This window comes from Hypanus sabinus, chromosome 12, assembly GCF_030144855.1.
Source record: "Hypanus sabinus isolate sHypSab1 chromosome 12, sHypSab1.hap1, whole genome shotgun sequence".
Taxonomy (NCBI): domain Eukaryota; kingdom Metazoa; phylum Chordata; class Chondrichthyes; order Myliobatiformes; family Dasyatidae; genus Hypanus; species Hypanus sabinus.
The window spans coordinates 59,826,659-59,839,445 of record NC_082717.1 but is presented as its reverse complement, the minus strand read 5'-3'; the positions used below and the strand labels follow the sequence as shown (position 1 = coordinate 59,839,445).

Sequence of the window (12,787 nt, the reverse complement as noted above, 5' to 3'; positions counted from 1 at the left end):
GGCATGCACGTCTCCAGAATGACAACAATAGGCTCAGAAAGAGGAGAGAACAAGAATCGGATGAGGCTAGGGCCGCACAATTCCAGGGTCAGAGAGAAAGAACAAATGGCTGAAGAGATGAAGAGATGGGATGAAAGGACTGCACACCTGCAGAATGACAAAAACAGGCACAGAAGGAGGAGAGAGGAAGAGACAAAGGAGCAGAGAAATGCATGTCTTCAGGATCAGAGAGAAAGAACTAATAGAAGACATGAAGAGATGGTGGATGACAGGACTGTACATCTCCAGAATGACAATGAAAGGCACAAGGGTGGCAGATCAACCAGAACCGTTGCCATCAAAAGTGTCCTTCGTTAAATGAGGAGGAGGTATATTTCCCTTGCTGCGCGTCTTTCTTCTTTAATAAACTGAGGTTTTCTTCTTCAATTTCCAAAGCAAAGTGACAGCAATAGCATTCAGGAAAATTTAATGTTCATTCTGGTCACATCAGACTGCACTACTTTTCTCTCAAAGGATGCACCAACGGGTCACCCGGTTGTCCAGTAAACTCTAACTGTAAGCTCTATAGTTTATAATGGGTAACATAGATTCTTCAATGAGCATGATGTAGTGGCTGCTTTTTTTTCATTGAGATTGCTCAGTCACAAAAGTGAAGCATTCTTAAAGGAAGGAAAAGCAAAACATGAGAATAACATCACGCTACGTGTATGAATTTGGCTTCCATGCTGTTAAATAATTTGATTCTGAACTTCAAAGAAATAACCATTATTATATGATTTTCTAAGTTACACTTCTTTTAATGATATGAACCAGGCAATTCAAAGTCTGCTGAGGGTTAGATGTGTGGCATCAAGACTAATTATCCAGAACTACACAAGAAGTCCAGGTATGATCTGCAAATGCCATTTAAAGAGCAAAATAAACAACTCCAATTGAGGTTAGAGGCAGAATTGGATGTACATCAGCTTTGGCAGGGTTTTCAGGCCATTACTTTCAACATGGTGAAACCTAGCATCATGAATGGTTGTGATGCTTCTCTCCCAGGTGAGCTCAGCACCTTTGCATGATTTTAAAGGGATGAAAAAAAACTTCAACTCTCTAAATCCCTGCAGTATCTGATCATCCTGTGATATCAGTCTCAAAGGCTAACGTCAGAACATTTTTCAGGATAATGAACCCTCGCAATGTGTCCTGATGTGTTCCTGACAGGGCATTGAAAACCTGTGTCAACTGTTATGATCCAGCAACAATCAATATATAACTGAGACAGGTTTTTTATAACAAATAAAACATTTATTAAGCACTGCTAAAAAAAACCCCAAAAGTAAACAAACGACTAACTTAACCAGAAGTCAGCTGCAATATGGCAGCTCAAACAGTTCTTAAAGCGAGAAATGCGAACTCAGTTCTTTAAAATAGTATTGCAAAAAGTCCAAAATGATTTACAGTCAGTTAAAGGAGAGACTTTCCTTGAATTAAATCCTCTTTCATGGCATTACTGCTGATCCCAGCCGAAGTATGCTTTGTCGAGGAATTTATGATTGAAGAAAATGAAACGGCTTAAAGGCACTGATCTTTCCTTGGTGAAACTTTGCACCCAGCCCTTTCTGCTCTTACAGCAGGGACTAACTTTGGCACAGCTGACAAATTCTTTCCAAATGAGGATCAAACAAGGTCGAACCTATTTCACCGTCGAAATCAACTTTCCTCGATCCTTTAGCTTCCCAAACTTCACTCTCCGACTGGACTTTAACTGGTAGTATTGTAGCAAAACTGCCGGCAATAACCTTTGACAAGGCAGAAAGTAAACCACTTTAAAACGAAACCATCACAACATGGAAATAGACAGCAAAATGGGAGTATCTGATGAATTCAACCACGGACTACCCCCCCACCTCACAGGGAGGGTTTCTCCTTTTATACCCTGTTGGAAAAAAAACTATCACATGACTTCTCACAGGCAGGAAAATGACATCACTCCACCATCACAAGACCATTACCACATGCCCAGCATAGCCTTAATTACATCATGGTCATGTGACAGGCACAAGATACCCACAGGTACGTAACACAACCAACTAGGAGTGCTCAAGGACATCTTCAAGCTCTCACTGCTGCAGTTGAAGGTTCCCACCTTCTTCAAAAGGGTGACAACCATACCAGTGCCCAAGATAAGCAGGATGAGCTCCCTCACCAAATAATCAGAATCGGAATCAGGTTTATTATCACTGGCATGTGACGTGAAATTTGTTAACTTAGCAGCAGCAGTTCAATGCAATACATAATCTAGCAGAGAAAAAAATAATAATAAAAAAACAATAAATAAACAAGTAAATCAATTATGTATATTGAATAGATTATTTAAAAAATGTGCAAAAACAGAAATACTGTATATTTTTTAAAAAGTGAGGAAGTGTCCAAAGCTTCAAAGTCCTTTCAGGAATAGGACGACAGAGGGGAAGTAGGTGTTCCTGAATCACTGAGTGTGTGCCTTCAGGCCTCTGTATCTCCCACCTGCTGGTAACAGTGAGAAAAGGGCATTCCCTGGGTGCACTCACATTGAGTGTGATGAAGTGCTTTGAGAATTTGGTCATGCCAGAATTAACTCCTGCCAAAGCAAGGATCTGGACCCACTGTAATTTGCCTATCACCACAATAGCTCGATCACAGGTTCTCCACTTGGCCTTGGATCACCTGGACAATAGCAATACCTGTGTCAGGCTGCTGTTATTAATTTCAGCTCAGTATTCAACACAAACATACCATCAGTTCTAATCAACAAGCTCCAAAGCCTGAGCCTCAGTACCTCCCTCTGCAACTAGATCCTTTACTTCCTCACTGGGAGACCACAGTCAGTCTGAATCAGAACATCTCCTCTTTGCTGACAGTCAACACTGGCACACCTTAAGGAAGTGTGCTTTGCTCACTGCCCTACTCTATGTACACCCACAACTACATGGCTCGCACAGCTCAAGCAACATCTGTAAATTTATTGATGACACAATTGTTGGCACAATTTCAGATAGTGATGAGGCATACAGGAGTGAGATGGATCAGCAGATTGAATGGTGTTGCAACAACAACCTTGCACTCAACATCAGTAAGTCTAAGGAATTGATTCTGAGCTTCAAGGAAGGTAAGCTGAGGGAACACACGAGTCCTTGTTGAGGGATCAGCGGTGGAGAGGAGCAGATATGAGTTTCTGGCTGACAACATCTCTGAAGATCTGTTCTGGCTCCAACATGTTGATGCAATTGAAAGAAGACAGTGGTTATATTTCACTAGGAGTTTGAGGATACTTGGTACATTGCCAAAGACTCTTGTAAATGTCTACAAAATGTTCCATGGAGATCATCTAACTGGTTTATCTCTGTCTGGTATGGAGGAACCACTGCACAGGATTGGAAAAAGCAACAGAAAATTGTGAACTCAGCCATCCCCCATTGTGTGTACTAGCCTCCCCAGCACTGAGCACTCCTTCAAAGGTTGATGCCTCAGAAAGGCAGCATCAATCATTAACGACCCCCATTACCCAGGACATGCTCTCTTCTCTTTGCCACCATAAGGAGGTGGAACAGGAGCCTGAAGGCACACACTCAACATTCAGGAGCAGCTTTTTCCCGTCTGTCACCAGATTTATGAATGGACAATGAGACCAGGAGCACTACCTCTCTTTTTTCTTTTGCTCTCTTCTTGCACCAGCAGAGAGACTGGCAGACCAGCTTCAGACCAGTTTGGCTTCAGAGCTGCATGTCAGACATGACTATAAGCAGCACTGGGGCCCTAAAGGGGACTATTTACTGTTTACCCCATATACAGTACCTTGGAGTTTAGATACACCACCGAGTCATGTCATCTGCAGAAATTCTTTGATGACTCAGCAATATTTGGGTGTATAAAGGGAGGATGGGCAGATGAAAACAGGGCTCTGATGGAGGACTTTGTCAAATGGTGCAAGCTGAATCATCTGCAGTTCAGCATCAGTAAGACAAAGGAAATGGTGATGGACTTTAGAATCAGGCTTACTATCACTGGCATGTATCATGAAATTTGTTAACTTAGTAGCAGCAGTTCAATGTAATGCATAATATAGAAGAAAAATAACAAAATAAATAAGTAAATTGGTTACAGTATGCGTGTATTGAATAGATTAAAAATCATGCAAAAACAGAAATAATATCAAAAAGGTGAGGTAGTGTCCGAGTGTTCAATGTTCATTTAGGAATCAGATGGCAGAGGGGAAGAAGCTGTTCCTGAATCGCTGAGTGTGTGCCTTCAGGCTTCTGTACCTCCTGCCTGATGGTAACAGTGAGAAAAGGTCATTCCCTGGGTGCTGGAGGTCTTAATAATGGATGCTGCCTTTCTGAGACACCGCTCCTTGAAGATGTTCTGGGTACTTTGTAGGCTAGTACCCAAGATGGAGCTGACTAAATTTACAACCCTCTACATCTTCTTTCAGTCCTGTGCAGTTGCCCCCCCCCCCCGCCCAATACCAGAGAGCGATACAGCCTATCAGAATGCTCTCCACAGTACATTTATGGAAGTTTTTGAGTGATTTGTTGACATACCAAATCTCTTCAAACTCCTAATGAAGTATAGACACAGTCTTGCCTTCATTGTAACTGCATCAATATATTGGGACCAGGTTAGATCCTCAGAGATCCTGACACCCAGGAACTTGAAGCTGCTCACTCTCTCCACTTCTGATCCCTCTATGAGGATTGGTATGTGCTCCTTCATCTTGCCATTCCAGAAGTCCACAGTCAGCTCTTTTGTCTTACTGACGTTGGAAAACTAAGCCTGCACTGCTCCCTGTTAATATTGATGGTGAGGACAAGTACCTGGGGATGCACCTGGATGACAGACTTGAGTGGAGCACCAACACAGGCTGAATTCAAGAAGGGCCAGAATCACCTCTACTTTCTAAGGAGACTGAGGGCCTTTGGAGTATGCGGGTCTCTCCTACCACTCTGTTGTCACAAGTGCAGTCTTCTATGTGGTGGTGTGCTGGGACAATGGCATCAACATGGGTGATGCTAACTGGCTCATTAAACTGATTAGAATGGCTGGCTCTGTTGCAGGAGTCATACTGGACACACCGGAGGCTGTGTAAAACAAAGCACCTTACAGAAAATCCTGGCAATTCTGGACAATGTTTCTCACCCTTTGCGTGCCACTTTGGCTGAACAGAGGAGCATTTTTAGTAATAGACTAAAACAACTGTTGCTCCAAACAACGCTATATAAGGTCATTCTTGCCCTTGGCCATTAGGCTTTATAATAAGTCAAAGTATAGCCAGGGAAGTGATGACTACCTCCTGTTAGTCTGTTTGAGGTAACTTATTTTTTATTCTTTCTTACTTCTCTTCTAATATTTTTATATCTATACACTTGTAATGCCACTAAGACACTGTGTCTAGCTACTTTATATATATATTTTGTGTTGTAATTTATAGATTTTCATTATTATTTATTGCAATATACTGCTGCTCCTAAACAAATTTCACAATATATGCCAGTGATATTAAATCACAAAGAAGAGAAAACTTGTAGATGCTGGAAATCCAAGGAGTACACACAAAATGTTGGAGGAACTCAGCAGACCAGGCAGCAACTATGGACAAGAGTACAGTCGATGTTTCAGGCTATGATCCTTTGGCAGGTCTCAGTCCAGCATTTTGTCTGTGTTGCCAGTGATATTAAACCTGATTCCGAATGTAGCCAGAAAGACATTCTACTTGAGTATTCTCTACAGCTGGTCAGCACATGTGGATTGTATGCAGTTCAGCAGAAATGTTCTGTGCCCACACATTTGCTTAACTGACATCAGAGGGGATGATGTGTCTCAGGGGCAGGTTATGTAAATTCTGTTAAAGCAGTAATAGGGAATTGATTAGTAAGGAATGTCTAGAGATATTCCAAAATCTGTTCAAAAGATCAAGGCAGCTTGGTCTGTTGAGTTTTTTTGGAGCTGGGTTATATTAGTTATTTCTCCTTTGTACTGAGACAAATTTTTGTGTCATTGTTTTATATTGAATTAATTCTTCTCTAATAAGTTATTAAAAGCACTTTATGAGGAAGACATTTACATTACAAACTGTTTGCATTTGAAGGCTCTAATTAAATTGAAGTTTTTAAAATAGTGGGTGGATAGTGTGCTCCTTGCCCCATTTACATTTTGCTTTATTGTACTACTGAGGAATAAACTATTTTCTCAATGCCATTTCACATTTTCTTTCTCCATTGGGTGCTGTCGGGAGATAGGAATTATTGAGTCATGGGGGAATGTTATTTTTTTTCAACCCAACTTGATGCTTTCCTAAAGCTCCAGCACATCCTCTATGTTAATACCTACATGCTCAAGCTTTTCAGTCTGCTGCAAGTCATCCAGAGTTCAAATGTAGATTCATTCATTGTATCTCCATTTGAAATCTGTATTGTGATTCAGGAGCAGTTGCACAATTACTGGGTTGACGACCCTAAGAATGGCATTCCCTGTGGTGGCAACAAGGATAAGTGTATTCAGATTTGTCTTTCGCAAAGATGAAAATAATTTCAGCTTTCCTTAAGCCCCTGACATGTTACTAAAAGTGATAGATGTGGTCGTTAATTTTGAAACTAAAATTACTTATTTTTGCCAATTTGTAGAATTTGAGCAAGGGCACTGTATCTTCCCACACCCATGGTTCTCAATTGGCTTGTGAGCTTTTTGATTTGTTAATCATTGCGATAGTAGCAAGGCTGGACTGGATACTTTGATGTAGAATGGAGTCAAGGGTGGTCATTGTCAAAAACAAGAGTCATGATTGAAGAGTTCTTTGAAATGTTCCTTCAAGTGGGTGTTGATTGCATCTCTTACCTTGATGTTTGCATCTATTTTTAGCTTTCTCCATGGTAGGCCTGTGCATGTTTGAGTTATGGGTATGTTTGACAGAACTAAAAAAATATGCTCGTCATTGTAATTAGTGGCTGCTGAATTTCTTGCTCTTCTTTCCACAGACATCTGTTCCACTCCAAACTAGCATCATTTTGTCTTATACTGTAGACTTCCATTTTATTTTACATTTCCTATTACAAAGAAGGAATCACATTTAACTCTTTCCTTACACCTTCTGGAGTTCTTTGTCATTCTCATCAGATCAAATGTAAAACTTCCTGTGTTTTTCTGTAAAAAGTCATTGAACTTGTGCTAATTATAGTGGTCTTTAGGCCAGTCTAAACTTTATAAACAACAGCTCCTCTTGGTTTAGATTAATCATAGGGCTCTTCTGTGGGCTTGATACTTAGACTCAAGGTTCTCAATACCTTTCTGAATGTTGTTGCTTCACTTTGGTTATTAGCCAGGGATTCTCTTTTTTAAAAAAAACTTGGGGATGTTGCAGTTTTTTTCAGTGGCTTTGAGTAAACTCTTAATGATTTTTCTCTGCTTAATAATCAATCTGATTAATGATAGAGCTTGGAACAGAAGGTTGGTTTTGGGTGTTTGGTGGTGAGGATGTGTAAGACATTGCTTGCTATGCAGAGCTGACAGTGTAATTAGGGTGTTGATAATGGGGAAGTTGGCCTGAGAGAGTACACTGATATTAGTTTGTCTATCTTTTCAATGAATTTGAAGAATTTTGTGACAAAATAATTGATGGGTTCTCTCTTTTGCCTGGAGATGTGTGCAGTTGCTTGTCCAAGAGTCAGAAGCACAAAGGAAAGCAATGTTCTCTGTCACCCGATAGACCATGTATTTTGTGTCAGTTTGATGTTTTTGGTTTCCAAGTGCTTCCTTCCTGACATTGAAGCCAATAGTGAACTTGGTTTCTAAGGAATGAAAGCAGGTTGATAAAAGATCTCTGCCTTGCATGTTGACTGTTAGACTCATCTTGTATGTTTTAGTAAATGAACTGACAGTAACCTGGAGCTCCAGGGTGTGTATCCTTTAATTTATGAGGCTATGTAAGAGAAGTTTAAGAAATCCATGCATTATTCTGTGAGTTCAAACCAATTAAGCCAAATCCAACTGTGAGTTCAGTCCAGTACCATTTATTGAACATGTTCCTATCACAGAGTCAATACATTAGATTTTCTTCAGTGTATATCTGTCATCTTACTTGGGCGTCAGATGACATTTCTACCAGGCCAGTTTCAAAGTCTGGTACTACCAGGGCTGAACGATGATCTAGCTGTATTTGCTGCAAAGAGCAGAGCAAGAAGGTACAGTTCAGTGCAGGACTTGCTGTGCAGCTCTTTTCCACAATATAACATAAAGTAAGAAAATTGCCTGCAAAGTCTTTTGGGTGGAATATCATGAACCAGATTATTTTTAACAGGGCATTTTTGCCTGCCCATAACATTTCAAGCCTGTTAAATCTATTTGAGAAATGGCATAAAGGAGTTGTGATATAATTTGTCTCTTACCTTTGTTTTCTTATATGCCTCGGATTTCCAAGTAGAAAACTTCAAACATGACTTTCAAAATATTTCAAATACAATAATAGTTCAGATCTGGAGCTTTGTATATATGATTGCTTTGGAATATAATGCAGTCTTTGGTTGACATATAATGAAAGTCCCACGTTGTGTTTTTCTGCTGACCAATGAAGAATCTTTACAGTCAGGATGCAACCCTGCAAAAATGATCAACATGCATCTAATTTGTACCTTAAGCAATTATTCATTGAATGGTTGCACACTTAATGTTATGCCTTTTATCTTTCCAGGTTTGACAGATGAAAAAGTAAAGACTTACCTTTCACTTCATACACATGTACTGGAAGAATTTGTGGCAGACAGTGTTGATGTTGAAACAGTAGAAAAATGGCTAATGAAAAAGCACAGCAGGCAAGATGGTAAGCTTACTGCTCCACTAGTTATCAAATAGCTTTATTTTTCATACGACTTAAAAGTTCATATCACGGAATTCTGTGTCTCTATCTATCTATTGATCGATCTAATATATATAAACAAATGTAAACCTTAAACAGTTACTGTAGTATCATTGCCTCTGCTAAATGTGTTTGGACAGCATTAGCGTAATCTGCCCTAGTTTGGTTGAGGGTGGGATGATGGTGTTCACTTCCTGTTGTGACAGTTCAAAATAATGTGGTACTGTGGATAACAACTGCTCTCAACTATCCAGTTCAAATTTTCTACTCAGGTGATCCCTGTATTACAGAGTGATCGTTTTCCTAGAAAATAGATGGTATCATAAATTTATCTGGTACAAAACCCATCGAATACCATGTTAGAAATGGTGAAGTGTTCCTGTGGGATGTTTGTGTCTCCACAGTTGTGTAGAGTACTGTAATTGCTGGTTGATGACGGGGTCATGTAGGAGATTGCATTGTCCAAGCAAAGTGGCAAGCAGTTGCGTTTGAAGATACGAGCAACTGCATATGCTTGTCACCTTCCAGCCTTGAATGGAGATGTACACTTTTAAATACAATGCAGATATATTGTAGGTAAAATAGTTTTCTGTAACTCACAACAAATTTGGTTTACAATTTTCACTTAAACTCACTGGCCTTGTTTCAGATATCTTGAGGGTAAACAAAATGGTAAACTCTTTGAGACTGGGGGGTGGGGGATGAAAATCTCCAAATGGACAAAATGAACTATTGTGCTTTTTAAAAAAAAAACATGTTCTTTGCATATGACATTTAATGCGGGTTGAAAAAAAAGAGAAATTCTGCTGTTTCCTTTGTATTTTCTGTTGATTTATTTTCTTCTCGACATGAATTCCATAAGTGTGGTTTTATTATTGAATCCCAGATTTTTGGTTCGTGATTTTTGAATTGCATAAGGGCAAATTTTTATAACCTGAATAGTTGTAATGTGGGAGTTGTCTGAACTTGAATGGTAAATGAACAATTGCACAGGAATCTTACTGAGAGATACTATTAGCATGCCTAATTTGAAAATGAAACATAATGTGGTATTTGGAGGAAAAGTCACTAATTTCTGATTCTATAGTCCTCTTTATGCACTTCTTCTCCTCAATCTGTCTAGCACTTAACACAAATCTAGCCTCTTACCATGAGACATCAGAGTAGAATCAGGGTATTTGGCCCATTGAGTCTGCTCCACCATTTCATGGATTAATTATTTTTCCTCTCAACCCCTTCTCTTGTCTTCATCCTGTAACCTTTGATGCCCTTACTAATCAAGAACCTATCTACCTCTGCTATAAATATACTCAGTGACTTGGCCTCCACAGCTACCTGGTAATCTGTTCCACAGATTCACTACCCTCTTGTTAAAGAAATTCCTCAACTTTGTTCTAAAGGGGCATCCTTCTATTCTGAGGTTGTGCCCTCAGGTCCTAGACTCTCCTACTATTTGAAACATCCTCTCTACATCATTCTGAATTGGCCTTTCAGTATGGCACCTTGCTCATTATAGACTACCTGCACAAAAATGACCTGCTTTTCCCCACTGTACACTGCCTTAACCCCATAAAATGTTGTCTTTTATAACAATCATATATGTGGTATCTCATCAAGTTTATTATATCTGTTTGCTTCCTCATCTATTTCTCAAGGCAAAATAAACTTTGAAAATATCCAAATATTTCATTAAACACACCTTTGCTTATCCACAATCATAAGTTTAAATTTAATTTTGCAACCCACCTTATCCAACACATGATACTTGCCTTCAGAAGTTGCTCTATTTCCACAACCCATGTTTCAGTCTTAAGAATGTCATTATTCAATTCAGTGTAAAATTTTATTCTGTTATGACTTCAGTCCCCCAGAGATTCTTTTCTATGCGATTAGTAATTGATCCTGATTATACAAGACAATATAAAGTGATTTGCTGTGTGGAAGATTTGACTGTATACTTTAAGAAACTATCTCAAGTGTAATCTATGACTGGCTTTCTAAGTACTTTTGACACCTTGTTTTGACAAGCATAAATGGAATGTCTCCCTTGATTATTGAATTAACATTATTCCAAACTCTTGTTAGTTCTTAATAATTTGGGTAATGACAGAGAACCTATTGGAGCCCTATTAACTATTCATGTTAGTAGGTAAGTCCTCTCCATCACACTTAGAATAGAACAGTACAGCACAGGAACAGGTACATCAGCTCAAAATCTCTGTGCCCTGACCATCATGTCAATTTAAACTTTTGTGCTGATTCTCTGAATCTGGATCATTCCTGCCTTTGGTCATATAACCATATAACAATTACAGCACGGAAACAGGCCATCTCGGCCCTTCTAATCCGTGCCGAACGCTTACTCTCACCTAGTCCCACCGACCTGCACACAGCCCATAACCCTCCATTCCTTTCCTGTCCATGTACCTATCCAATTTTACTTTAAATGACGTTACCGAACCTGCTCTACCACTTCTAATGGAAGCTCATTCCACACAGCTACTACTCTCTGAGTAAAGAAATTTCCCTTCGTGTTACCCCTAAACTTTTGCCCCCTAACTCTCAACTCATGTCCTCGTTTGAATCTCCCCTACTCTCAATGGAAAAAGCCTATCCACGTCAACTCTATCTATCCCCCTCATAATTTTAAATACCTCTACCAAGTCCCCCTCAACCTTCTACACTCCAAAGAAAAAAGATCTAACTTGTTCAACCTTGGGTGCTGAAATCCAGGTAACAATCAGTAAATCTCCTCTGTACTCTCTCTATTTTGTTGACATCTTTCTTATAATTCAGTGACCAGAACTGTACACAATTCTCCAAATTTGGCCTTACCAGAGCCTTCTACAATTTTAACGTTACATCCTAACTCCTATACTCAATGCTCTGATTTATAAAGGCCAGCATACCAAAAGCTTTCTTCACCACCCTATCCACGTGAGATTCCATCTTCAGGGAACTATACACCATTATTCTTAGATCACTCTGTTCTACTGCATTCTTCAATGCCCTACCATTTACCATGTATGTCCTATTTTGATTATTCCTACCAAAATGCAGCACCTCACACTTATCAGCATTAAACTCCATCTGCCATCGCTCAGCCCACTCTTCTAACTGGCCTAAATCTCTCTGCAAGCTTTTGAAAGTCTACTTCATTATCCACAACACCACCTATCTTAGTATAATCTGCATACTTACTAATCCAATTTACCACCCCATCATCCAGATCATTAATGTATATGACAAACAACATTGGACCCAGTACAGATCCCTGAGGCATGCCCTTGTGATATCTGAAATGCAAGCTTCCCAAATATTACAGCAATATCTCAATAAAGCTTGTTATCTCAACTATGTTATCGGTGACACAAAACACTTATTTGACTTGCTGCTTCTATTTCAGTAAATTACTTTTAATTTCATCTTTTACTAATTTTCATTGTTTAAACAATTTTCTCTGGTGCATCTCAAGTCAGTATTCTGCTCTATTAACATTGATTTTTATAGTATCCCTCATCAAAATCTTCCCCACTTTTTCCTTTGCTCACCAAATGCTTTTGCATATTTTTCCTCATTGGTTGTGATTGTTCATTTTCAAGTGCATTATTTTCAGCCAGGTTTAAATGAAGCCTGTACCAATCATAGGTGAATGCCCATTAATAAAGCCTAACAAAACAGCATTACTCTTGGGCCAAGGTGCAAAACACAGTTCCAACACAGTCAGACAGAGCACAAGGCACGTATAGCACACATAAGACTGCACAGACATATATCTGAAAACTGCAGTCACACAAGGGGTCACACTGGTGACCCCTGTTTCCATCAAGGGGTCAGCGTGGACATGGTGGAGGATGTTCTACGGGGCTGTGGTGGCCAGTGCTATCACATTTGCTGTTGTGTGCTGGGGCAGGA

The 12,787-nt window shown here is 39.5% G+C and overlaps 1 protein-coding gene across 4 annotated transcripts in view; it reads left to right on the top strand.

Annotated features, from left to right (window-relative positions):
- pde10a (phosphodiesterase 10A) overlaps positions 1–12,787 on the top strand; it is a 204,907-nt gene that overhangs the window by 28,192 nt on the left and 163,928 nt on the right. For all 4 annotated transcript variants that reach the window (XM_059986039.1, XM_059986042.1, XM_059986041.1 and 1 more), the window contains exon 2: positions 8,708–8,836. In XM_059986039.1, the coding sequence (XP_059842022.1) occupies positions 8,708–8,836 (129 nt within the window). The remainder of the gene's footprint in view (positions 1–8,707; positions 8,837–12,787) is intronic.